This window comes from Gasterosteus aculeatus, chromosome X (genome assembly GCF_964276395.1).
Source record: "Gasterosteus aculeatus chromosome X, fGasAcu3.hap1.1, whole genome shotgun sequence".
Classification (NCBI taxonomy): Eukaryota; Metazoa; Chordata; class Actinopteri; order Perciformes; family Gasterosteidae; genus Gasterosteus; species Gasterosteus aculeatus.
The window spans coordinates 6,899,681-6,927,615 of NC_135698.1; the positions used below are offsets into that span (position 1 = coordinate 6,899,681).

Sequence of the window (27,935 nt, forward strand, 5' to 3'; positions counted from 1 at the left end):
GCTACACCTGTCTGTCCCTCCGCCCCCCCCGTCGTGCACCCTCTCTCCCTGGACTCTCTCTCTCTCTCTCTCTACCACATGCACGCAAGCATGCACCTTAGCGCCTGCAAGGAAAACTGCGTCAGAATTTTTTTATTTTTTTTTAAAGAAGAATGAAAACGGTCAGTGCGCGCGTGGCGTGCGCGGTGTGACAGCCGTTGTGTTTTTGCCATTGTGCCACTCTGTGGCATGTTGCGCGTGACCGCTTCATCGCTGCCACCTCGTTGACTCTCCGTCACCATGAGCGCGCCGAACAAAGCGTCAGAAAAAAGGTTAGTGCCTGCGCGTGGGCAATAAGTTACGGTTTTGTTTCTCATAACACATTTGCACGCTCTGCAGTCTTTGAAAGAGAAGCTGTTCTATAGATTTAACGGGTAAAGCCAAACTCACAAAAGTGACCTGTCCTCGAGGGATTACTTTCGGCCACTTGTTTTGGACACTTGTCTTTATTTGTAGCGAAGGAGCAGTCTGTATGACGGGACGCCTCCATGAAACAGACCGAGTTTAATGTGCTGAATTTAAGACAGACCGAATGGGATGTGGCCAGCAGGGGTCAGTGGAGTTTGATGCAAAGTCTGACTGTCAATAGGAGAAAACGCTTATAAAAGGTTGTTTTTTATTGATACTATATATTGTTGTAAAACCACGGACCAACTGAGCACTCAATATTAGTTCCCATACAAATGCAGAATGTGCTCTTTTATTAAACTAAGGGTTTTCCTTTGGACAGAATTGGCTCTAAAAATAAGCTGGAAAAACTGTTGAAGACAAGAAAAGGCAGCTTCCCACTTCTGATAAAGGTAAGAGTGTAGCTAACTTGTCATGTGGCTTGTGTTATCTAGATTATATAACCATAATTTACAGCGGGGGCCATGTTTTTGAGTGCTACCAAGCAACCCTACACCCCATGTTGATCCACATAAATGTTATTTGGGTAAATGGCAAATACTCAGCAGAATGGATTTATTAAGGAACAAACTCTATCTTGTGATGTTCTTGGCCTACACCACTAAACCATCTAGGAGAGAGGTTCCCTGCTCTTCCTAATGGCAAATGTTTCGAAAGCAAAGCCATCACATCTTGAGCCATTATGAAGCCACATTTCTTCTTCGTGTCCAACGTGGACAAAGGACCCTAAAGACGTCCGTATAGGACACTTTTCTGGTTACCGTTTTATTTAAATTTAATAATAGTGAATCATACTGAAAGGCAGATAATGTAAAAGGTTTACCATTTGGTCAGAAATACAATAAATATGCATGACCCTACATCAATTTCGCAATAATATTGTGAGGTTGATCATTAGTACTTTTACAATATATTTACGCATCAGAAATATGGAACATTTTGCTAAATTCTAAAAAGTACATTAATTTGCCCTAATGCTGCAATTAAAAATGGGAAATTAACCTTATGCAATACTACTATGCCACCCGGTACTGCAGAGTGTGTCATCCAAACTCTTTAGTGCTTAATCCCATCGCACACTTTCATCCGCTTTGCTGCCAGCCCTTTGAAAAAGGCTCCTCGCATATATATTCTCATTAGAAGAAGATAAGAAGGCTGAACACTTTTGAACATCGGTGCGAAATAGGAAAGAGTTGCGGCTGTTTAAGGGTTTATACTGTGAGTCGATTCCACTCTGTGGGTGTCAGTTCAGAAGATTCAGGCTATCCTAAAAGAGCATTTGCGTCATTACAAATAAAGGCAGCTTCTCACAGCTGTTGCGCTGTATACCTTTTCAAGATAGGAAATGCCCCGAGACTGTTGCAAGCAGCGTGTTTGTAGCTTTGACATGATATGACTCAGAACTGAAGGCAGCCTTCTGTTTATTTAATAAAGCACATACTGTATATCTTCATCTCTTCAAATGTCTTCATCGAGAAGCTGGAGACGAGAAAAATATACAAGAAAATATGTCATTAAAAACAAAATGATAATTACAAATAGTTTTAAACACTTTGTCGTTTAACTAATCTATTCAAAAAACTAATTCATGATCATTCGTTGTGCTCTTCATGACCTGCTCTAGATTATTTCAGCATCACCCGGCCCAGCTACTCCTCTAGGAATAAGAAGTGCGCCTCCCCATTATTCTGATGAACCCTGCCCCTGATCGGGTTTCTCATCATAGCTTTGTCCTTTGTTGACACCGGACCCCCTGAAATAAAAGTGGCCATTAAGGGAAGAGAGCTCACCTCCGCTGATATCAGTGTCACCAAGCAGATTATTATAGCATACATAACGCGATCCTGCCTAACAATCTCTCTGTTTGTTTCTACTTCTGCATTTGTGTGCATACAATCGTGTTATCCTGCGTTTGCATTTGTCCGTTGCCAACTGAAACACCTCTGGCTTGTGGTTTGTGGTTCGCTTCCTCAACACGGGAACGCGTGGTAACCGCCGGCAGGATCCTCCCTGCACTGGACGGCTATCATCCGTCCCACTGGCGATGCCCACGGGACTGTGAAAGCCTCGGCTTTGATTGGCCTCGTTCTGACAAACCTGCAGGCTTTCACGCAGAGCAGGTGCTCCAGAGGGGACAACTGGGCCGAGACACTCCCCAATTCTGATAAACATTAATTGAACTTTTTAAAGAATGCTGGGTAAACAGCCACCCTGGGAGTTTTGTTAATGAGTGCCTGACTCGCTTGCATGAAGCGTATTCCTTCGACGGTGAGTCATGCGACGCAGAGCAGCCACGGCGGGTGTGCCGGCGCCCGCCCCCATCAGCCTTCCACCTCCGGAGGCCCAAGAGCACCGTTGTGTAATGATGTTGTGAGGTCTTAAGTATCGTTATATAATTTGATTGGTTTGACCCAGTTAGGCGCACTTATTCCATCATACATACATCATACATGTAGATGTATTATTTGCTACGCATACGGGATTATAAAACCGTCAGTCCAATGGGAGAAGCTGTCCCTCCCCTGTAAATGGACTGTACTTGTATAGTGCTTTTCTAGTCTTATGACCACTCAAAGTGCTTTAACATACATGTCATCATTTACCCATTCACCCCCATCCACACACTGATGACAGGAGAACCATACACAGTGACACCTGCACATCAGTAACTAACATTCACGCACTGTAGTCACAGCTACAGGAGCAATGTTGGGTTAAGTGTCTTGCCCAAGGACACATCGACATGTGGGTTAGCCGGGCCTGGGATCGATCCAACAACCCTCTGATTGGAGGACGACCGTGCCTCACACACACACGCCCCCTGTGTTTGGATGAAACTGTGATGCACGCCATGGCCTCTTGTATTTGGCACCCAGAGACAACAAGCGTCTCAATCCTCATTGTCTCCATCCGCCAAACATGTCATCAGATTAATCTCTGCAATTTGCCCTAATTGTTACATTTTGAAGGCAGCGTATTGTCTGTGTCAGTCGATCTCGGTGCCGACAAAGGCGGATCGCCTTGCCAGGTTGTTGTTGGAGGGTGACAGGACAGTCTGCGCTTATGGGGTCAAAAGAGGAGCGGACAACGCTCATCTTACCCGGGTGACCAACGCTCACCTTTGCCCACCGCTCCTGTAAGAGCGAGGAGACAGGGGGCCCTTGGCATCAGAGCCAATTGACAACGGGGGGTGTGTGGCACCAGAGATGCCGGGCCCTCATCACTCACGCAGGCTTGGCCGCACGGGTGTAGCTGCTCCATCCTCGGGTTCTCAGGAACTGGCAGGGCAGCGAGTCTGAACCCTTCCAGGTCAACACCCCCACTGAGCGCGATGGGGGCTCAACGCACATTGAGCAGCGAAACCTGCGACGCGACTCTTAGGATTTTGTAGGTAAACAAGCAGGCTCGAGTAATCTCCCACACACGTGCACTTGTCCACGTCGTACAACCACACCTGCCTCAGCTCTCTGGCAAGTGGGCCGTTTATATATTAGCTGATCAGCTTTATGAAATAGCAGACATGGCACCCTCGCTCGGGTCTCCTTCCAGGGATGGGAAGCGGATAATCTTGGATGACCAAGTGATTAATGAGGTATGGCTTTCATAGTTCAGGAATGAAAATTATAGACGATGGTGTTGAAGAAGAGTTATGCCTGTTCATCTATTTAATATTTAGGGATCTCTTCTCGGGTGGAGAGATGATGCGCTAGCAAATGTATAGGAAAATAGTATTTGTACTGACTGTGGTTTGTGGTTTGGAGCACTAGATTAGCCTCAGAGGTGGAGGAGTCCTTTTTTAGATTCACATTTGATAAAGAAATTGTTAATCCTTGTACTACTTGATAATCAAGGCCATGGAAAATCCATTTTGGCGCAATTCTTTGTGTTGTTTCGTGAATTATAAAGCACAAGAGTATAATGTGTACTCTGCATGTAGGTGGACTCAACGTGGGTTAACATCCACCTCCATCAACTATCCCACACAATTATCGGGAAAATTTTAAAATGTATGACAGAAAAAAAGGTCAAGCATCTCAGAATGAAGCACGAATAAACAAGCATGGTGAGCCACCAATTTTACCATCAAGTTAAAACATGTAATGTAGTATTAAAAGACAACTTGCAGTCGCCCTCTGCTTAAAACCACATACATATGTATATATAGACATATATATAGTCATGTTGTATCAGTACAGAATGTTCCTAACTGAAGCTAGGCAGTAAACGTAGAATGGGACTGATGCAGCACCCCATTTAGACTCTGACAGAGCTGCGCTACCATCAAATGTTACTGTTGCTCGACACACCAATGTGACATGAGCCTCTCCACATGGGAATACAATTCAGCTCATCTAGTCTGAGCTCCACTCCATTTTTTTTAGCCGTGTCCACTCATCAGACGCGCAAACAAACACACAAACACATGAACGAAGAAATACACAAAATCACTTATTACTGACTGAAATAAAGCAAGACATTCAGAACTTGACTTGATTGTAATTGCTTAGCATTAATAACAGTGTGTTGGATGTTCTATGAATACACTGACCGTGTACTGGTTATTCAGATATATCAGATATCATTGTGACAGTAGTTGTGGTAACGTCAGTTCTCCCTTTTACAATATGGGATTCAAACCTTCTCAGGCCTGTCAGCAATTTACCCGTGATGTGGTTTTCCTTTTGAGGGAGGCAAAGTGGATTTTTAGGGTGAGATGGACAGTCAAATGTTTGTGTGACACATTGGAAGAAGTAGGATTGAAATTTGGAGATTTCTACAAGAATCACATTTTTGAATTGGATAGCTCTTTTTTATAGAAACTTCTCATTTTAAATACACCTACAAAAGACATGCATCCTCTACCCTTCGTCTCTAGTTTGTGGTTGCAACGTTCCATTAAGCTGCGATTATCCTGGAGATGACAGCAGGTCATTTTATAGTCAAGTTTTTATTTTTTTATTTCACTACAATGAAATGGCAAATAGGGAATAACACCATTATACATGAACCTTATTCATTCATTGAATCCAGAATCTCATGTTTCTAGTCATACACACCGTGCAATTTCAGGACTGTTTAGGATCCTGAAATGCATGGGTTTTACCATAAAGCTGGCATGAACGTGAAGGGCTAGTCTCTGGGTATTCACAGATCCCCTTTTCAGTCAGATGTCTTCCAGTGAGAGGTCAAGGGACCTCTTGAATAATGGGCCTAATTTAGAAGCCATATTATGTCATATTAAGAAGCTAGCAAAGCAAGGATGGTTCCAATGAATTCATTAGGTTCTCTTGTTTCACATGACATCTTTAAGTCTAAGCCCTCTACATCCCTTTCCAGTTACAATATGTGTCACGGTGTGGTTCACTTCCTGTTGTATTTTGTAGTTTTCTGCCACTCGTGTCCCCGGGTAACTTCACTTCCTGCCTTGTTCCGTCATCCCCTGTGATCGTCTTAATAGTTTCCACCTGTGTCCAATCACCTGCACCTCCCTTGTGTATTTAAGCCGTGTGTCTCCTGTGTCACTTGTCGCGTCATTGTCTTTCGCCACGCATGTCTGTGTCTCTTGTTGTGGATGTGCTTAGTTTCCTGCCTGATGTTCTTCCCTTGGTTCTTGTGTTTTTCGGCCTTTTGACTATTAAAGTCCTTTTGTTTTCCGCAAAGTCTGCGTTTGAGTCCTGCCTCCCACCCGCATCCTTGACAGAACGACGTGGCCAGTCCCCGCTCCGAGACTCTCGGCCCCGACCCCGTCAGGCTCCCTCCCTCCCGTCCCATGGTCCTCACCCACCCTCCCGTTGGTGATTTGAGGGCCGTCTGGGATCCGGCCCTTGAGGGGGGGGCCATGGGGTGGGTTATGGGGGGGGCTGAGCCGCCGCCGACTGCGGAGGTGTTCCGTGTCCCCGAGCTGGAGCCGACTACGGACGTTTCCAGTGTCCCCGAGCCGACGACGACTACCCCGGACGTTTCCCGTGTCCCCGAGCCGACGACGACTACCCCGGACGTTTCCCGTGTCCCCGAGCCGACGACGACTACCCCGGACGTTTCCCGTGTCCCCGAGCCGCCGCCGACCCCCCCGGAGGTTTCCCGTGTCCCCGAGCCGCCGCCGACCCCCCCGGAGGTTTCCCGTGTCCCCGAGCCGCCGCCGACCCCCCCGGAGGTTTCCCGTGTCCCCGAGCCGCCGCCGACCCCCCCGGAGGTTTCCCGTGTCCCCGAGCCGCCGCCGACCCCCCCGGAGGTTTCCCGTGTCCCCGAGCCGCCGCCGACCCCCCCGGAGGTTTCCCGTGTCCCCGAGCCTGCAATTCCAGAGACGTTCCGGAGCCGGCCAAATGGCCGTCCGCCGGGCCTACCACCGGAGGCTCCCCGGCAGTGCGCCTATCCGCCAGGCCGACCCCCAGAGGCTCCCCGGTCGCCTGGCCGCCCACCGGGCCGCCCGCCAGAGTTTCCCGGGTGGTCCGACCAACGTCTCGGGTTTCCCTCCCCCCCCACCCCTTGTTTCGCTCTAGTGTGAGCCGCCTGGAAGTCGGCCCTTGAGGGGGGGGTACTGTCACGGTGTGGTTCACTTCCTGTTGTATTTTGTAGTTTTCTGCGACTCGTGTCCCCGGGTAACTTCACTTCCTGCCTTGTCCCGTCATCCCCTGTGATCGTCTTAATAGTTTCCACCTGTGTCCAATCACCTGCACCTCCCTTGTGTATTTAAGCTGTGTGTCTCCTGTGTCACTTGTCGCGTCATTGTCTTTCGCCACGCATGTCTGTGTCTCTTGTTGTGGATGTCTGTAGTTTCTTGCCTGCTGTTTTTCCTCCCGGTTCCTGTGTTTTTGGCCTTCAGACTATTAAAGTCCTTTTGTTTTCCGCAAGTCTGCGTTTGAGTCCTGCATCCCCTGACAATATGAGGGTTAAAGAGCAGTGTCCTTTGAGTCTTTTTCTGCTGAATTTCCATTCATGGCTGGGAAAAGATTAAGGGGATCTGAAAAATCGTTTAATTTACAATTTTCAATTTACAGCAATGTCTATTGCTCGAGTCCATTGACAGGTCATAGTTACACCCAGTTGAGGTCCAGTTGAGCCTATAATTGTCTGTATGTGAGTGTGTCTATGTGCATGCACTGGTGTCAATCTGGGAACTTGACCCATATGTTGCTGAGAAGCCTGCTGCCCATTCCAGGCTGCAGATGCCATAGTCCACCTGCCAGCCAGGTCAAGCTACCCACACTCCTCTCGGCCAAATGGAAGGAGACTGTCTGTTTTGGCAGGCGGCTCAACTCGTTTCAGTTTGCCTCGTCTGGCACCTGGCCTGCGATTAGCCAGGGTCTAAAAGTAGGCACCTTAAATCTAAGGCCCGGGGTTCAGGTCCTCAAAAAGGAGGTAATTTGGCCCTTCTTGGACCAAGTCTCATCTGGCCTTGTGTTGCTTGTCCAACCATATGCTGTGTCATCCTCATCTGGTCTGATGGTTCGAACGGCCTTTGGGCAGTCAAATGACTGGGATTAAAGCAATTTTAATTAGAATTAAAAACAAAAACCCAAAGATGTTGAGAAAGAAAAGAGATACGACGCCCAGATATGACACAGTGCCAAATAAGCTTCCAGAAAGGCTGACAGGGCAGTAAGGAAATACAGTAGCCTGATGAGTCGGGGTACAGATATAGCTGCGATTTTCTTGTCACCAAAACCAGGTGATGAATGGAGTTTATTTTTGTCAGGATAATTTATGTAACATACGTGTAGTCACTAATAGGATGTGTCTTTTGGTGTGATGACACTTAAAAATGAAGCATTGCACCGTAGCTTCAGGTTCGAGAGCTGGCACTTACCCACCTTGTACCCTCCTCTAGTAAATCATATAATCACAAAGAGTTAATGAAACCATTAAGGGGGGCAATTACAACATTTCCCACTCGGCCACTGGATCCTGTCCCGCTGTGGACTCCGCTGTGCAGCAGGCAGGAGGCCATGGGTGTGGTGGGATAAGCTTTCACCTACGTACCAGTTGTCAGCCAGACTGTGGCATCCCTCGGGGGGGGGGGGTTTTATGGAAGGAGCAAAGCAAGCGGAGAGCGGTGGAGGCGTTAAAGAGCAAGGAAGGGAGGGGCTGAGGGGTGGGTTGACAGCCTCTCCGGGCGTTGTCTCCAAGATACAGTGGCAAGTGAGACGGCAGAGGAGAGTTGCGGACGGCACACGCGGGGCCCATTAGGGCTGCACGTCCTCCCTGCCTGACTTCCACAGCCCCATGAAGAGGGCCACCAGGGAGGATGTTGGGTTTGTGTATCTACTGTAACCCCCCACCCCTCCCTCACTGTAACTGCACTCCCACAGGCCTCCTTTACAGGAAGCTGAGTGCCGGGCCCCTGCTGCTCTGTCTCCGGCTCGGGATGGCTCCCTTGTTGAGAGTTCCATCCGTACGTCACTGGCAGCGGCAAACGCAGAGAGCGCTCCCTCGCTGACTATAGCAACAGCACAAAGCAACAGCCTCCTCTCACTGTCTGTCTCCAGCCCACCTCTCCACTCTGTCTCCGTCCCAGAACAAAGAAGTGTAGTTTGGATAAACCCGACGACGAAGAAAGCGAAAAGGAATGTAGACTTCCGTAAATATATATGATGCAGAGTCCAGAGTGAAGGGGAACCACAGGACGTTCTGCGTTAAGACGTCAGTCGTGTCTTCAGGATCCAGAGCTTAAGACGACAATGGAAGCGTCGCAGCTCTGTTGAGTTCAAGAATACGGAAACGAGGATCTACACCATGACCAACAGTTTCTAGACTACGGGCAGGAGGAGATGCAGGCCCGGGCTTTGGAATCATCACCGTCCTTCATTTGGCTTTTGAGGGTGCCTCTCTGATCTCCGACCCGTGTGGAGCAACCTCCCCTCCTCCAGAGGCTGAGGTTGTCTTCAGGGCGGGTTTGTGGCAGCATGAGGGAGATGTGCTATGAGCGAAGACGGGACCTTGCCTACCTGCTGTGGTTTTAGCCTCTTCCATGACTACTGCTGGAGGAGGAAAAGGAGGATCCAACCGGAGGTATGTTGGTATCTAAATGCCCACACGCACTCCTTTTTTTCTTGTTCAGTCTCTATTTTCAGAGTTGCTCACAATCCTCCTTCTTTATGTTTCATCAATTCTCTGTTGCCATGGTGAGATACTGTATATACCGTATCTGCATTCTTTTGCTCACCAGTGCGTTGTCGCCCGGGGGGACAACATGCACACAGCGGAGAATCTCCCACGTGAACAGTGGCATGGTTTTCAGTGGCTGACTTTTCAGCTGTTTAATTATTGACTATTTGATATTTACATACCGAAGACATAAGACATTTTCAACACTCAGAAACAGGGCATGAATGAACAAGAACATCCAACCAAGACAACACAAGTCTATTACCGCACCCCCTCTGCCTTTTGAAGGCAGTGATGGCTGAGAAGCTGTCTACATCCGCACCCAGAGTTGATCAGGCTGATGCCCGTTTAGGAGAATGCGGTAGCAGTCGCGTGCTACGGTCAGTGCTGCGCGAGGGATGGCCGGGTCCGTGACAGGAGGATGTTCTCGATGATGTAGTTTGAGAGGGCCCTCAGTTTGCGGATGGCAGCGAGAAATGGGAAATAGGGGTTGTGATGAGCTAGCGATGGCATGCGGGTGTCGCCTTGGTGACGTTGAGGAGGAGCTGAGTGTGAGTACCGCCACAAGGTGAAAAGGGCAACAGATTGTTGGTGGGCTGTGGACGATTCTCCTCCCCGTGAAGAGAGCGAATGCGGTTGTGTCCGCAGAATATTCAAAGTATGTTGAGATGGGGGTTGATGAAGAGTTTGTATAGAAAGGGAGAACACATGGCCCCGGGGCGTATAGTGATGACGCAGAAGATGAGCCATAGCGGCCACCCTGGTCTCCTGCCACTGAACAGAAGAGGTTATGTGCAGATGGTAGAATTTGATGATTTATCGGACGCGATTCTTTTGGCATGTCGACATCTTTTTACAAACGGTTGTGTATTTCGTATGAGTGGCACGTCGGTGTCGTGGTTAGCGATGTTGCATCACGGTTTTAAACCTGCTGGAGTTTGTTCGCTGTGCTTCCTCCGTTGATAAGGTCAAACTATTCATTTAAAGTCGCGTGTCGAGGATCTCTCTCTTATTCTTGGTAACTGCAGGTGCGTTAAAATCATTACACTAACCCATATCACTAATAATTAGGCCAGATTATTTGCCTCTATTTGCCCTGAAGGGCCACTCTCAATTGCTTGTCACTTTTTCCATGCAACGTACGTCTAAACTGATTTAACCTTGACATTATGTGATGTTGTAGTACAACTAAGTTCTTAAACGCAAACAAATATTAGGGAATCAGGGGAATTGATTAGAAGGGTGCAGCTTCCTCGATGGCTTCTTGCTCTGTCCTGAGGCTGATGAAGTGGCCCCTACTGTTGCATAGCAGATGCCATATAGTCACATCCACAGCGTGCTTGTTCTGGGCTCCATGTCGCATCGCACAATTGAGTAGTTTCGTACAGTGGGGATTAGTCGTTGAAAACAATTGTCTTCTATACGTGTGCATCATGGCAGCGAGACAAACGCGCAGTATCTGTTCTCCTGTTACAAGTTTTTGCTCTAAGAAAAAAAGATAAGCTCTTGGCCGTCCATCAACTGCCGTAGTTCAGTTTCAGAAAGGACAAAGACGGGGTCCTTCACTTCTTTCTGACCGTTTATGGATTGGTGGACATTGACTCTGTCTTGGCTCTTGTGTACAAATTATGAAACAGATTTCACTCTCAGGAGACAATCACGGTTCAAAAACGCAGGTTGGGAATTTATTTTTTAGGGCCCCAGACCTGAAACTTGACACAGGAAGAGGCCTCTCATATTCTGTTTTTACGATCGCAGAGTCAAGGAACCCCCAGGGGGAAAAAAGGCAAAAACCAAATGGAAACGAGTGAAACCATCAGTTCTTGTCAATTCATCGGAGACCGACTCGATTTACAGAATGCCAACGAGACCGCGTGGTGAGGTTTTGCAGGAGTGAGCACTACATTTAACGGTAAAATAAGCGTCGACCACGACGTGCGCGCGTCGGTGTGAACCCTCGCCTGTAAAAAAAGAAAAAAGCGTCGGTGTCGCACAGCGCATCAGTCACACGGCACGGTGAGTGGGCGGATGGATAAAAAAAAAAGCAATCTATATCAATACATCTCCAGCTGTCAGCGGCGGAAACCTGAACAGGTGGTCTGCGCCGGTGCCTCGGCGGAACGTGCCAAAGGCGCAGAGACCCTCCGCAGCTCGGCGCACTCGCTAATCGGATCTCTTGACGACGGCGGCACTTGCACCTCGCGCGTAAAAGCGCGCAGCTTCTGGTCCGCGGATCCGATCGGTCCTCGGGGATTGTAGCCTACTCGTCGGGGTTGATTTAGTACTGCTGCCGGAGTTGTGGAAAGTGCGCCTGGGTTGTGAGGCTGGACCGGCGGGGTCGGACACAATGTGTCTTGTGTTGGATTTTAAAAAACTCTCTTCCGTGTGTGGATTCGGGAAGCCGCTGTAGAGACTGACGCTGATAACGAACAACATGCTGCCAGAAATAAATAACAAGGTGAGGCATTTTTTTGCCGGCAACTTGGATGGTTAATAGTTAGGTAGGTAATAGGTAAATAGTAGTTTCTTGAGGTTTAGAAGAGCTTGAAAGTGGTGCTCTGGTTTGTAATGTGGTCGATTTGAAAGCAGTGCGTGACCAATCAAAGCGTCTTTATACTGTTACAACCAAACTTTATCTGTCATTATGTAACTTGAGCATTATTCTGTAGTACATTTACTATTTTGGCTTTTCCATGGAATAAGAATGTATTTTGCCCAGATACAGGGCTTCGTTCCAGGCTAATTCCATTTTGGGAAAAACCCTCCACAGGTATCCTTTTACGTTGATGAACTAAAATAACAAACACTCACTGTACATCATCGAATCGCTTCTATTGATACACACCGAGAATGTAAAGTGATTCTCAATTTGGAATTATTCACATTATCTGTGGTCTGCCTCCTTTCTCCACAGCGCATGCCAAGTTGTGATGAAAAATTTGATCCATTTTTATTTCCGTGTCTGTTGCGCTGACAGGATTCTATATGCGTTCCGGTGTATTTTAAACACCTTACATGGGGGCTGGCAAATTTAAACCGTGCCGTTTTTAGAATCACACCTTCAAAAATAAATTGAAGGTGTGCGCTGACAAACTAATTATACGAAAGCCAAAACCTTCCGTCACATCTGATGACGAAAGGGGAAAAACCCGTTGAGTGCAATCAAACAACAGTGCAGTGTGAATATACAAAGAAGAAAGAGGGGCTGGCATGTCGGACAGCTGGTACAGTTTCACAGCTTGTTGGTGTTACTCCTGGTTTCATTGCTTTGCTGACCCTCTGACCAACTGACCCTTGGGGACCCAAAGTGGCTCTCACGCCCCGCAGGATATGACCCTACCTGCAGTCAAGACCCCGCATTCACATCGAGCAGAGTCAGCATTCCTCCTGGCATCTTTTCCCACCTCCATTCATCTATTTCACATCCAATTTTATTTATACCCGCCGGGACATTAAGAGCTAATGCCCGCTTTGATGTCTTCTATTAGCGCCCCGGTGCAAATGGACTGTATTTATGGCAACGCAGGAATAATGATTTACTTTCCCATATGCTTTCTTGAGCAAACATTCATTTTAGCAATCAATGATAGATGTTTCTGTAAGAAAAATGCAGGCGTGAGAAACGCACACGTGTTTATGTATACGTCTGTGCTCATTAGCCAGGCTTACGGCATTCACAGGTGACTCACTGTGCTCCTCACATTGCAACGTGACTACATCCTTGTAGCATTGGGGCCGTCCATTACAGAAATAGTTGGCAAACACCTACGACTTTGTCGACTAATCGATTAGTTGATTTAATCAACAGTAATCGACTAAAGTAGGGCAGCCCCGGAATATGTGTTCTGATGCTGGCTTTCTAAAGGATTGCATCAACGTGACGGGGGAAGCCAATGAGTGTGTGCAGGATGTGTTTACATCCAGTAGGTAAGAAGTCAGTTCAGCCTCTAGTCCTCTTATCCGTGACAGCTGTTAGGGTTTTGTTTTTTTCAATCAGAGGTTTACTGTTCGATTGTAAAACCCGTTTCTTTTCCAGCACCTGTAGACCACAACCAGCCCGTCACTCCCTTACTACCCAAATGCAGGTTTAGCACGTATCCCTAAGCTCTATTTCGCCCATATGGTGTCGGCCAATGCCTACCAGCTGATTAACGAGGCACGTGTAAGCTGGCTTTGGTGTCCGAGAGAATCGCACACAATCCTTCCAAATGCGTGTGCTACTTTAGTAGATTCAGAGCTCTGTCTCTTTATTACTTCCTATTGACATATAGGATTTAGAAAACGTGGATCTGTAGTGCGCGCAGGCTTGGTGACGCGTGGACACCCGCAGCCAGACACATGGACGTGCACATGTTCACACACCTGCGCAGACCAGCAGGTACACAGTAAGTAATCTATTTCGGGATCATCTTCACGTCTCGCTGCCCACAGGCTGCGTGTTTCTGGAGAGACGAGGGAATCCACGCAGCAGCACTTATTCTTGTTCATTATTATTCACAACCGCTTTGGTTCGCCTCTTGGCTTGAAATAATTTCTAAATCTCACCTAGGGAGTTGATTATGTTATATGCATTGCCGCTATTTGAAGAAAAATATAGCTGTTTTTTTAATGACTTGCTGTCATTCCTCCCGCAGACGTCGCGCCCGGAGGCCTTCCCTCACCCTCACAGGCTGCCGGCAGAAAGCAACCGTCTTGGAACGAACCGACCATGCTCACAGGTCAGCGCTGCCCCCCCAGCAAGAGGCTGTAGCAGCTGGGCACTGGTCCAGCACGAGAACCAACAGGGACATCATTTACATTTGGTGTTAGACCTACATGAGGTTTAAGGAGTTGTTTCATCAGTGTTGCTGAAGAGAGAGTTAGTCTCTTTTTTGTTGTTGTTGTTCATTGACGTGCATTGAGCTACTCCACAATGTTGTCTCCTATTAGATATGCTTCGTGCTCAGATGCTTGTTATGTTGTTTTGATCATTAACCAAGCAACTCATTGGAAAAGAGCCCAATTTAAAATTGACAAACTCCTCAGGAAAATGATAAATGTTGCTGCAGACTTTTGTCCGCATTTATGTTGTTATGGGGTCTAAGTGCAGCTTTTTAAAGGCAGCATGTCCCTGGTTACACACTGGCTCATAACTGTGTTTACTTCCTTCGCCTGTTGTGGCAGTTGCTGGCAACTATATTTAGCCCTATCTCTATGCGTCATAATCAAGTTGGCAGATCCTGCAGCAGCCCCCAACACGTGCGATGTTCAAACTATCTACTGTTTGGATAGGAACACATTTTTCCTTAAAATGTTGGTAAAAATGATTATATGAAATAAATGTTGTTGCTAATAGAATACATGCAAGGACCCAGGATGTAGAGGCGGCTCTGCTTTCAAGTATTCCACCTAATATTTGAGTGGAATTCCTGCTCGGTCAGGGAAAACATGTCCTATAATATACTGTATAATGCAGGGGTGTCCCAGTGGCCCGCCGGGGGGGCTCCGGTGCGGCCCGCCGGATGACTTAGCTAAGTGTAAAAATGACAGAAAGACATAAATCGCATTTCTGTAAAAGTAGCTGCTATTCCTAAAACGTCCACAGGGGGTCACACTCTGTGAGTGTGTTAGACCAGGGGGGCCGACGACAGCGTTCCTCCATAATTTGACTGGTCCAGCCTCAAGTGGCCTCCTACCTAAAATGAGTTTGACACCCCTGGTATGATGCCTCCGTTGACACTGATACTATTCTTTGGGGTTTCTCACTTTTCCCGCAGTACTTGGCACGGGGCCGAGGTCTAATTTTGCCCGTCATTGCCAGGGCTGAACCTCGCTAGAACCGTGACACATGTAATCATGCTCCCGGAGCAAGCTGCATGGCAGCCAGTGAAAAGCAGGCCGCTGCTCTCCACCTCCCCCGCAGAGCCACTACAGACAGACTCTGTCAGGACTCCAGCCTCGCGCGCTTTGTCCTCGTCTCACTCTGAACCTGATCAGTAATTCCAGCCGCCGCCGCCTGCTGGGGGTCCTGGTCACCTGAGCGGCCTCGGACGGGATGCACGTGAAAAAAGGATGCAGATCGCGAGTTGAGAACACAAACCACCAGCTCGAGCCCGACCGATAAAGTGAGAGGGCTTGTAACAGGCTCATGGCTACGCTGTCAAAAAGAAACATTCATTTGGAATTCACACCCAGTATTTCCAGATGCATTTGTTGTGTGGAGATGGGCAGTTCAGTGGTTGATATTGGAACACTGTGGGCTGTTCCATACAGGGAATTAACTAGCTGTGGAATTTGGCCATTTTCTTTGGTCGTTTTTTTCTCACTATGTATTTTTTTGGCATTAGAATGAGCTCTGCATTCTTTGCCAGACATTTTAGGTTGTCGGCGGGACTGAAAGATCTTGTTTCCTCCATCATCACCTTATTTCGTGTGTCTGTCAAGTGACTGTGTTTATCTTCATTGTTTCTAATGTGCATTTCTTTAGTCAATGTGGTGAAAATAAAAAACAATCCCTCTGGTTCACAGAAGTTCGGCCCTGGTGCAGGGACCCTGCCCGCGCTTGAGCCGCCGGTGGTCCAGGTTGTGGTCAGCAATGCCAAAAACCAACAACAGCAGTCGGACAACATCTTGCCCCAAATTGCCAACAAAGGGGGCCAAAACAACTACCAGGCACACCCGGTGAGACTGTAGTATTCTGTAGTGGCGGCTATTTTGCATTAAGGCGCCTAATGATGTTTCTGATGGAAAGACAAATGAAGCATCAATATTTCTCCGCAGTAGCTCATAGAACTCAAAACTAAAAAACAGCAAATTAGATGCCGCGAACGGGAAATGTCACTACTTTTGTCTTTTCTTTGCCCATAATTACAAAGGTACTTTGCTGTCTGTGGTGCGTGTGTGGTATTGTACAGGACGAGAGGTCGAAGCCCACCCAGCAGTTCGGCATGCGCATCGGTACAGCAGTGGATAAAGTGTCCGTCTCCCGCAACAGCAAGATTTTCAGCAACAAGCTGGAGAAAGAGAAGGCATACGAAGGACAAAGGTTACCCATGTCCCCCACAGGTATGACACTGTGGATGAGAATGTAATACTGAGATATTTGCATAGATTTTATCTCACATTGAATCTTTCGGGGGGGTTCTAAGAGAGGATGCAGTAAAAATAGCATGCCGTTATTGAAGTCGATTGTTCACGATCCTCCTCTGCTGGCAGCGATGTCATCCATGTGATAGTGACTCATCTCAGACTCCTCCTTACTTGCAGAGGCACTGAAGAACTTCAAGGACCGGATGACGGAGTTTGAGCAGGAGGAAATCATGGACTACGCAGAGATCTGGTTCCTTGGTCTGGGCTCTCAGAAGATCGAGGGTTCCCAAGGTTCACCGCAGAACTCTGGATATGATGACGAGCATGGAAGCTACGTCAGGGTAAGATGGTTGGTCTGTCGCAAAACGAGTATTTTGTTTAGTCAAAGCTATGTAACTGTTACAATTTAATTTTTTCGTTTGTTTGTTTTTTTACTATTCTTTTGAATTTTGAGGTTATTTAGAAATGTTTTTGTTGAAACTCTCAAACTTTCAATTTCATCTAAACGATGCACACAAGCATCCTGGATAAAAAGGATTTACGCTTTTGCAAATCCTAAGTTGCTTAACAAAGGTGACTAAATATTGACCATATAGAATTTTGGACTGTATCTCACGCAAATTTGGAGGAATACATTTTTCTAACTAAAAGTCATAGTGTTAAATCCCCAGTATAGTTCTATAATTGGCCCCGTGGAAACATTAAAAATGCACCGCCTTCATGTGACCTCAATCCAGCAGCTGCAGACAGTCTGTTTGGCGGACTTCATTGTTTTATACTGAACACAATGAACTGAACTGCGGTTGTCCTGCCCGGTGACAACGGGGCGAACCGTCTTGTAGAAATCAGGCGACCGACAGGCCGCTATTTGTTAGACAATGTGTGATGAATGAGCTTGTAGCCGCGCTAGCGCTACCACCGACGGGTTCTGTACAGACGCACGGACACACGGATGGGAGTAACCAGTTTTTATTGTCCAAAAAGGGGGAATGGCAGTGAGCAGGAATAAGCCCGTTCTGTCCAGCTTCGCTCAGCCCTCGCGTGCTGCTCCCGTGCTCCGCTCAGCTCTGCTCGGCTCATGTTCCTCTCCCCGACCTGGATCCTGCTCACTGCTTTTGAAGAAGGCAATTAGTGCAGATTCCACACACCTGCTTACTCTTCACCTACCAGCACCGTCCCCTGAACCACTCCCCCGCTCTCCCCCCTGCAGCTGAGCTAACCACGCCCCTCCACCACATACCCCCACCGCCCGACTTAGGCCGGGGAGCCATCCGGCCGAACCGACTCCCCCCCCCCTCCCTCCTGAGGGCGGGAAAGGAAGTCCGCCACGACCATCTGCGCCCCCGGCCTATGGATCACCTTGAAGTTAAAAGGCTGTAGAGCCAGATACCACCGAGTGATCCGGGCGTTGGCATCCTTCATGCGGTGGAGCCACTGCAGCGGGGCGTGGTCCGAACAGAGAGTGAACTGGCGTCCCAGGAGGTAATACCGCAGGGAGTCGACCGCCCACCGGATGGCCAGGCACTCTTTTTCGACCGTACTGTACCTGGCCTCTCTTTCCGACAGCTTCCGGCTGATGTAGAGGACCGGGCGGTCCACCCCCTGCACCTGCTGGGACAAAACGGCCCCCAGCCCTCTGTTCGACGCATCAGTCTGCAAGACAAAAGGGAGAGAGAAGTCAGGTGTATGGAGCAATGGTTCCCCACAGAGGGCTCGTTTCACCCCCTCAACCGCCCACTGGCACCGCTCCGTCCACTGGACCGGATCTGAGGCACCTTTCCGGGTCAGGTCAGTTAAGGGGCTGGTCAGCTCCGCAAAGCCCGGGATGAACCTCCTGTAGTAGCCTGCCAGCCCCAAAAACCGCCTCACCTCTTTTTTCGTCTTGGGCCGCGGGCAGGCTGCAATGGCTGCGGTCTTGTCCACCTGCGGGCGCACCCGCCCGCCGCCCAAGTGGTACCCCAGATACCGTACCTCCCTCCGTCCAACTGCACACTTCCCCGGGTTGGCGGTGAGCCCAGCCTGCCTCAGGGACTCCAGCACCGCGCCCACCCGCCGCACATGCTCCGCCCACGTGGTGCTGTGGATGATGACGTCATCCAGGTAGGCGGCAGCATACGCAGCGTGCGGACGCAGCACCCGGTCCATGAGGCACTGGAAGGTGGCCGGGGCGCCGAACAGCCCGAAGGGAAGCGTGGTGAATTGGTACAATCCAAACGGAGTGGAGAACGCCGACTTTTGCCTGGACTCTGGTGACAAGGGAATCTGCCAGTAGCCCTTGGTCAAATCCAGTGTCGTAAAAAACTGCGCGGTGCCCAATCGGTCCAGGAGTTCGTCGACCCGGGGCATCGGGTAAGCGTCAAACCGTGAGACCGCATTCACCTTGCGATAATCCACACAGAACCTTATTGAGCCATCCTTCTTGGTGACAAGAACAATGGGGCTGCACCAGGCGCTGTTGGACTCTTCTATTACCCCCATCTCCAGCATAGCGGCCAATTCTCGCTGAACCATTTTCTTCTTGTGTTCAGGTAACCTGTAGGGCCGCGTCCGCACCGTCACGCCCGGGGACGTCTCAATGTGATGCACTATGAGGTCCGTGCGACCTGGCCGGGAGGAGAACACATCATTAAATTGATCTTGCAACCGGGCTATGTCCGCTTGCTGGGCTGCAGAGAGACGGGCGTCGGACGGGAGCCGGGTGGGATCGGTGGACTTTGGGACCTCTGGCCCCAGCTCCTCGCTCTCCGCTACTGCAGACACCAGGGACACGGACTCAGTCACTCTCCATGCTTTAAGGAGGTTGAGGTGGTAGATCTGCGTGGCTCCCCCCCTGTCAGATCGCACCACCTCGTAGTCGACGTCCCCTACCCGCCGTGTGACCACAAAGGGCCCTTGCCACTTGGCGAGTAGTTTTGAGCTGGAAGAAGGAAGTAATACAAGCACTTTCTCTCCCGGTGTGAATTGTCTCAGCTTGGCCCCTCTGTTGTACAGCCGCTGTTGCCGTTCCTGGGCCTGGAGCAAATTCTCACGTGACAACTCACCCAGTGTGGCTCGCAGGTCCAGGACGTACTGAATCTCGTTCTTACCGGGGCTCGGACCCTCCTCCCAGTGTTCCTTAAGCAGGTCGAGCACCCCCCGTGGTCTCCTGCCGAACAGCAGCTCGAAGGGAGAAAATCCCGTGGAGGCCTGGGGAACCTCCCGTACTGCAAACAACAGAGGGTCAAGCCATTTATCCCAATTACGTTCATCGTCGTGAATAAACTTACGAATCATGGATTTCAGTGTCTTGTTCAGCCGCTCCACCAGGCCGTCAGTCTGGGGATGGTACACACTGGTCCGAACGGACTTAACCCCCAACAATTCGTACAGTTCTCGTAGTGTGCGTGACATGAACGAGGTGCCCTGGTCCGTCAGAATCTCTTTCGGGATTCCGACTCGGGAGATGACCTGAAACAGCGCCTGCGCAACATTCTTGGCGGAGATGCTGCGCAACGGCACTGCCTCGGGATATCGGGTTGCGTAATCCACCAGAACCAACACAAAGCGATACCCCCGTGCACTCCGGTGAAATGGCCCGATGAGGTCCATACCTAAGCGTTCGAACGGCAGCTCCATTAACGGCAGCGGACGCAACGGCGCTTTCGGGATGGCCGGCTGGTTCACCAGCTGGCACTGCGGGCAGGATGCACACCAGCGGCGCACATCCGCCCAGATGCCTGGCCAGTAAAATCGGGCTACTATCCGGTCCAGAGTTTTGTCGCTACCCAGGTGGCCCGCCATCGGGTTATAGTGAGCCGCCTGGAAAACCGTTTCCCGGCGGCTTTTCGGTACCAACAACTGCGTAATTTCCTGGCCTTTCTGAGTGTCGCGATTCACACTGTATAGCCTGTCCCTAATCAGTGAAAAGTGCGGGTATGATAATACGGCGTCGGGGCGCACCACTTGACCATCAATTTGCATCACTTGGTCGAAGGCAAAGCGTAGAGTATCATTACGAGACTGCTCCAGTGGAAAATCTTCCATGGAGCGTAGCTCTGGCATCGGCGGCGTCCCCATAGGAGGCCCCGCCGATTCCCCCTCCCCGTCTGCAGCGTCGGACAACCTCGCGTCACCGCCGAGCGCCGCACACACCCCGCATGTCCCTACCGGTCGCGAACGCACCCCCGCGCACTGCCCCGCTAACCTATGAAACCCCGACCAGTCTGTCCCCAAAATCAGAGGGTGCGTCAGGCGGGAGCTAACCGCGACCCTTACTCTATGCTTTTTACCCCCAAACCTAATCTCTATCGGCACCACTGGGTAGTCGTGAATATCCCCATGCACACACTTAATACTCACCCGGGATGCCTCCACCAATGCCCCGGGTCGAACCAGTCTCTGGTGGATCATGGACTGCGTGCAGCCAGAGTCCACCATCGCCTGATGTATACCCCCCTGGATCCTTACCGGAACGCTGTACGTCGCTCCCAGACCGGGGGAGGGTGCTGGAGGCCCGGCAACCCGTACCGTTTGGCCCACCTCCATTAGCGGGCACTCCCGCCGGTAGTGTCCGGGCTGCCCGCACCTCCAACACTCCTGCCCTGGCGGTTGAGGAGCCCTCTGTAGGTCAGGGAGGGTGCCGGCCAGGCCGGGTGGATCAGTACCCCGTTGAGGGGCTAGGGCGCGCTGGGACGGAGGGGGCCGAGCCGCAACAGGAAGCGGGGAACTCCGTCGTGGCGCGGGAACGGGCTGCGTCGATGCGGTCGGCCGACCGCCCTCCCCACGGCCCCCGGGGTGCACCGCCAGGTGGTCCTCGGCGAGGGTCACGGCGGCTTCCAGCGTCGCCGGCCGGTGGTAGCGGACCCAGGCAGCCGTCCGCGGCGGAAGACCCTCCAGGAACTGTTCTGTCACCACCTTCTCCACCACCGCCGGCGCCCCTCCCGCGGCCTCCGGCTGCAGCCACCTGTTGGCCGCGTCTGCGAGTCGCTGGGCAAACGCAAACGGGCGGTCCCCCGGCCCCAGCCTCGCCTCTCGGAACCGCCTCCTATGGTCCTCGGGGGAGAGCCCCAGTCGGTCCATGATGGCCTTCCTCCCGCTGGCGTAGATGTGCCTGGGACCGGGAGGCAGGCCCAGGGCCGCTGTCTGCGCCTCCCCGGTTAGGAGCGGCAGGAGGCGGATCGCCCACTCGTCCGCCGGCCAGCCACACGCCCCCGCCATCGCCTCGAACATCTCCAGATATGACTGCACGTCGTCCTCCGGGGTCATTTTGTGCACCACCACGCCCGCATACGCCGAGGGACCCGGCACCGCCGGGGAAGCGACTGGTCGGGCCGCTAATTGTTCCAGTACCTGGGTCTGCCGGTCTGCAGCAGCCTGCAGCGCCCCCAGGATGTGCCGGTTGGCCTCGGCCTGCTCGCGCTGCATCGCGGCGATCTCCCCCAGCATCCGTCCGAGCGCGACCGCCGGCTCCATCAGGCCCTCTCCGTGGTCGTTTGCGTCCATCCCTGGCCAGGCGCCACTGTAGCCGCGCTAGCGCTACCACCGACGGGTTCTGTACAGACGCACGGACACACGGATGGGAGTAACCAGTTTTTATTGTCCAAAAAGGGGGAATGGCAGTGAGCAGGAATAAGCCCGTTCTGTCCAGCTTCGCTCAGCCCTCGCGTGCTGCTCCCGTGCTCCGCTCAGCTCTGCTCGGCTCATGTTCCTCTCCCCGACCTGGATCCTGCTCACTGCTTTTGAAGAAGGCAATTAGTGCAGATTCCACACACCTGCTTACTCTTCACCTACCAGCACCGTCCCCTGAACCACTCCCCCGCTCTCCCTCCTGCAGCTGAGCTAACCACGCCCCTCCACCACAGAGCTGTTTAAGGCTGAGCGACTTTCACCTCACTGCTGCAAGCCTGAAGTGACAGCGTCAGAAAAGCACAGCGGAAACTGTAGCACGCAGCGGATCAGTGCGAGTGAGCATGATGCAGAGCCCATCAACCGCGTCGTTATTATCAAATGATGGATATTTTTGTTTCAGTAAAAAAAGCATGCAGTGCATAATGCTCCAGTGTTCACAGTGCTCTTCCTTTTGTCTTCTTCAGGTGCTGCATGACCATATTGGATACAGGTTTGAAGTGCTCGAAGTGATTGGGAAAGGTTCCTTTGGGCAGGTCCTGAAATGCCTGGACCATAAGAACAATGAACTCGTGGCCATTAAGATGATACGCAATAAGAAAAGGTACCAGTACACTCAAATATTTAATTTAGATTTATTTCATTTCATTCCAACCATGTCACTTTTGATTGGGCTAAGTTAAATAACTTAAACATCACAAGAAAGGACTCAATTTGTTGTGAGGTTTTTCCAAGGCCCAAAAGACAAAAGCATTTTACATTTTAGTCAAATTTGAGTGAAATGGTTGAGATTTGGATTTAGCATTATAGAAGTTGGAATCCTACTTTACACAGCGGCAGCTGTTAGTCCTAGAGGTCAGATGCAGGGGTCATGGGTCTTACTGCTGCTTTGAAAATGCAGAAAACCAAATGGTCCAAACTGCTTGTCTCAGGAGAACTTTGCTTATTTCTCCACGCAGGGGACAGTGTGTTGTTGACATATATATCAATACTAGTAAGTAAATATTCAGGGATTGATATCCTGGGACAAACCCCTCAAACATCATCAACAGCAGAAACGTTCATAAAGTATAACAAACATTTCCAAAAAGTGCTGCTATTGATCCTTATTTGGTGTCAGAATTTAAAGATGTATATCATTTTATTGTGGCCCTTTCCCTACCTGGGAATTCAGAAATAAATAATAAAATGAATCAGGTAATATTTTAGTATTCAACCTATCTAACGCCCTCCGTAAATGCATGTGTAGGTTTCATCACCAAGCCCTGGTGGAGTTGAAGATCCTGGATGTGATAAAAAGGAAAGACAAAGACAACCTCCACAACGTCATCCACATGAAGGAGTACTTTTACTTCCGAAATCACCTGTGCATCTCCTTTGAGCTTCTGGGGTTAGTGCGCGTCTGGTGACTGTGGACGGCCTCACCTGTTTGCATCTACCTAAGATTTAGCTTCTATTCGAAGGGAGACAGTTTTGTGTATCGCTCAGGCTGAATGACCTTTAGAGGACGCCTGGGAGTGTCCCCCTGTCTTACATTACTGTAACGCAATCCTTTAGTTAAGGCCTTGAGTAGAGCCATACCTCTTACCCTTTCTTGCTTTGCGGTGTGAAGGCTCGAGTTACACAGTCCAAAGAAGTCAACGCTTATCACAAGTAGCATGAAAATAGTAGTGGGATCCATTCTGTGCATCTGTTTCCCTCTGGATGAGAGCGAAATCAAGGATTATTTAACAATGTGCTTCTCACTCAGCGGATGTTAGAAATGATTCCTGTGGTGCATCATTTTTTAAGTGAATTAGTACTGAGCTTGTTCTGTATATATGGAACAAAGTATTTAAATGCAGATTATTGTAAACAAAATATATCATCTCATGAAGTTTAACAGCATCGTGAACTAACGGTATCTTGTGTCGTTTCTTTCGTCAGAGTGAACCTGTACGAGCTCATCAAAAAAAACAACTTCCAGGGCTTCAGTCTCGCTCTCATCCGTCGGTTCACCCACGCTCTTCTCAGGTGCCTGCAGATGCTGCACAGGGAGAAGATTATCCACTGCGACCTCAAACCGGTACTGACCTGATGTGGCCCACCCCTTTGCACTGAATCATTGCACTGCTGATGATAATCAGATGAACTCCCTCACAACAATAAGTGCAAATATTTCTCCATCTTGTTGAAGGTAACGATAATGCAGCTGCAGTTTATAAAAGCAACTGGTATGAAGGTTTTTGCTTCCCCTTTTCAACAGGAGAACATCCTTCTATCTCAGAGGGGGCCGGGGAACATCAAGGTGGTTGACTTTGGATCCAGCTGTTATGAACAACAAAGAGGTAAGAGCATTGAACTAAATTTAGACAATATGTAACAATACTTAACCATGTAGAGATATTCAGTAATTAAGAAATGGTCCACAGTGCATCTTGCAACCCTCAGTCTCATCTGTCTCAACCATCAGTGTACACCTACATCCAGAGTCGCTTCTACCGCTCCCCAGAGGTCATCCTGGGTCACCCGTACAGCATGGCCATCGACATGTGGAGTCTGGGTTGCATCCTCGCTGAACTCTACACAGGCTATCCGATCTTCCCAGGGGAGAGCGAAGTGGAGCAGATCGCCTGCATAATGGAGGTATGACTTGGAAATAATAATGCATGAAAACTTCACCAACTTTAAACAGCTGTTGAGTTGGTGATGTGATTTTTTATTTACAGGTTCTTGGCGCGCCGCCGAACGATTTTGTTCAGTCAGCTGCGAGGAGGAGGCTTTTCTTTGGTGAGTATTTATTCAGCTTTAGATATTTCTAATATCATATTTTACGCTTTGGTAGACTAAAGGATTGCTAAACATTATCAGAATGCAATGAATAACTAGGCCATGCTTTGCAAGAGGTGTGACACTACTCATCCAATGTGATCAATGTGCTGAGATTACAAACCAATGATGTGTTGGATAATTGTGTGCAGACTCGAAAGGAAATCCCAGGAGCATCACAAATAGCAAAGGGAAGAAGAGACGACCCAACTCCAAGGAGCTGTCGGCGACGTTGAAAACAAACGACGCTTTGTTCTTAGACTTCATCAAGCGCTGCCTCACGTAGGTTTACGCTAAACATCTGGAAAAAGAAAACTGGACTTTATTTGTTGAGTTTGCTTGAGTGATACATTATTGAAGATTAAATGATCGACCCGACTTGAGTTGTTTTTGTGTGCGTGTCTTCAGTTGGGACCCTACCAAGCGTATGACTCCAGACGAGGGGCTGCAGCATGAGTGGATCCTGGAGGGAAATTTCAACAGAGTCCGCCCAAGAACCAAGCCGCCAGCGAAGAAGGCCTCAGGCAGTTCGACCAGCAAGCCTGGTACGAGTGTCAGAGTCAGAACCATTTATTTGCCGTGTATGTTGGACATACAAGGAACAGTCCATTTCATGAACTGGATAATAGCCATATTTAAGTAACAAAAAAACAGCTAAAATAGATCAGAGATACATATGATAGTGCATAATAAAATCCTTATGGCTCAGTTGGAATGGTGACGTGCGGCTCACTCTCAGCAAACCATTAGCTTTTGCCATCGCAGCGGACATTCCGACAGAGTGTGTTAATTTAATGCATTTCGTTTCCATGGCACAGCAGAGAAAGGCAGCTCAGAAAGCAGCACCACCGACAAGCTGAAGAGAGACGGCACAGCAGCAGCAGCAGCAGCAGCAAAGATGGCTCCCGCCGAACGCCTGCGGCCCATCGGGGCCTCAGCGGAGGAGGAGGCGGGTGAGAATGAGGGGAAGATGTCCACGGATGCCAAGCAGCAAGAAGGAGGTGGGGAGAGGCCCGTTCACATCATCATCAAGCCGCAAGAGGGAGTGGGCACGGAGAGAAAAGACAGCCAAGAGTCGTCTCAGTGTTTGCCCCCTATCATATAAAAGGAGTCGTGCTGCGCTCATGACATTTGGGAACTGTTGCTCAGGCTCAGTGTGCCGAGGAGCGATCAAGTCGGTGAAGTGCGAGTAAATGGACAGCTGAGGGGAAAAGGGGCCATTTGTTTGGCCCTCAAAAAAACAGAAAATGTAAAGGTCTCTAAAATCCATTTACTACGAACACTGCCATTAAGCTTCTGTGTCTGCATGACGTCGTCGTTAGAGACGTCCGAGCCAGAGGAAAGTCTCACTTTCAGAGTTTTGAGTCCCATGTTTTTGACCTCAATGGTAGGAAGCAAACCAGTTCCCACACGCCGTGAATAAAATATAGATGTAAACGGGGGGGCACGATAATCATCAGCAAAAAAGCATATCCTCTATTTAATTGTTTTAGGAATACAGTCATAGCCCATTCTTTTATTCTGTGAAACTTTGAGTTTTTATGACCGGGAAGTAAATCACCCAGTTGTACTTTTTCATATGAAGGTGCAGTTGCAGACATTTCGCTTATGTGTGTCAGCATTGAGATACCTAGCCGTCTGCCAAATACCATTGCGAATTTTGAATATTGATGATAAAAAAACTAATTAATAGTACAGCATCAACTTTCTCACTGTCTCCTGTATTATTTATTGAACCCAATCTTTGCTGGGCATTGAAATCTTTGATAAACAGGTTACACCATAATACTGTAGGTTGTTCTTGGTTACTAAGTTTAAAAGCAAAGTACTACACACTGCATGGTTATAAAATAAATCAAATGTTTTGTTTTACATTGTATTCTGTTTTCTTTTACACATTTAGCATAACTTTAAAAATCGTAAAATATTTTAAGAAGTGTGTAGGATAAAGGCTGAGCCAAAAAATGAGTTTTTTAATCATGTTCACAAAGAACTAATTGTCATATCCTTTTTAATTGCAGAATTTTGTTGTTGACATATTGATTATTAATGATTTCACATATTTGTGTTGGAGTATGTTTGAGCCTGTTTCATATGTGTTTAACAATTTAATCCAAATATTTACAAATATGTAATTGTAATATAATTTACTATAAATGTATATATTTCTGCTGTAATTTACGGTGTAATACAGAACACATATTAAAAGAATATTTCCAATATTTGTTGAGGGTTTGGACAAGGTTTTACTTGTTGTGTTGTATTAAAATATTTTTGTCTGTTCTTCATAATGTAATTTGTATTAGTATCAAAAAGACAATCAAGTTATTGATAGTTTGTGCTTTGCAGTATTAGACATCTTGCACTTTATTATTGTGTGTGTACACCTGGATTAGAAAACGTGCGATTCTTACCTGTCAACAAGGGTTCAGACTACTCTGCCACAATCCCTTTTATTTGATAATAATTCTCGTCTAACAATACAGAAAATACAATTAATACAATGGATTTATGTCTTAAGTCGCCAACAGAGATTGAATTGGACATTGATAGGCTGTTCCCTCCCTATCTCTTAGCTCAGAAACAAGTGATCCCAAGACAATGGATTGAAACAAGAAAAGTTATGTTGTACTCATAAACACTTGTATGTCTTTTATGAAGAATAAAAGTTTGTTTTCAAGAGCATATTCTTTCATATTGAAGAGATAAGAGAGAGATAAGATAAGATATTAATTTAGCACTTTGCAACTTTGTTTTGAAAGGTGCTATATAAATTAAAGTTATTATTTATTAGTCCCACAATGGGGAAATTCACAGGATTGCGGCAGTAAAGTGGACAGTGCACACAAGATACATGGTAAAAGAGTAAGAGCAGCAGTATAATGATAATGATAAAATTAATA

The 27,935-nt window shown here is 48.6% G+C and overlaps 1 protein-coding gene across 9 annotated transcripts; it reads left to right on the forward strand.

Moving 5' to 3' along the window:
- The first annotated feature begins 50 nt into the window (after positions 1-50).
- dyrk4 (dual-specificity tyrosine-(Y)-phosphorylation regulated kinase 4) lies at positions 51-27,714 on the forward strand. 9 transcript variants are annotated; one of them, XM_078081987.1, is made up of 16 exons: positions 58-311; positions 770-839; positions 8,757-9,456; positions 14,187-14,270; positions 16,060-16,212; positions 16,446-16,596; positions 16,798-16,961; positions 22,692-22,828; positions 23,474-23,614; positions 24,151-24,289; positions 24,470-24,551; positions 24,677-24,849; positions 24,933-24,993; positions 25,185-25,314; positions 25,441-25,577; positions 25,851-27,714. In XM_078081987.1, the coding sequence occupies exons 3-16, from the start codon at positions 9,367-9,369 to the stop codon at positions 26,135-26,137; spliced, it is 1,929 nt and encodes a 642-aa protein (XP_077938113.1). In that variant the 5' UTR covers positions 58-311; positions 770-839; positions 8,757-9,366; the 3' UTR covers positions 26,138-27,714. The 9 variants fall into 9 exon arrangements, with proteins under 9 accessions (XP_040019218.2, XP_077938112.1, XP_077938113.1 ...); XM_078081988.1 differs by having other exon boundaries at positions 25,854-27,714; XM_040163284.2 differs by lacking the exon at positions 8,757-9,456 and having other exon boundaries at positions 51-311.
- The last annotated feature ends 221 nt before the right edge of the window (positions 27,715-27,935 follow it).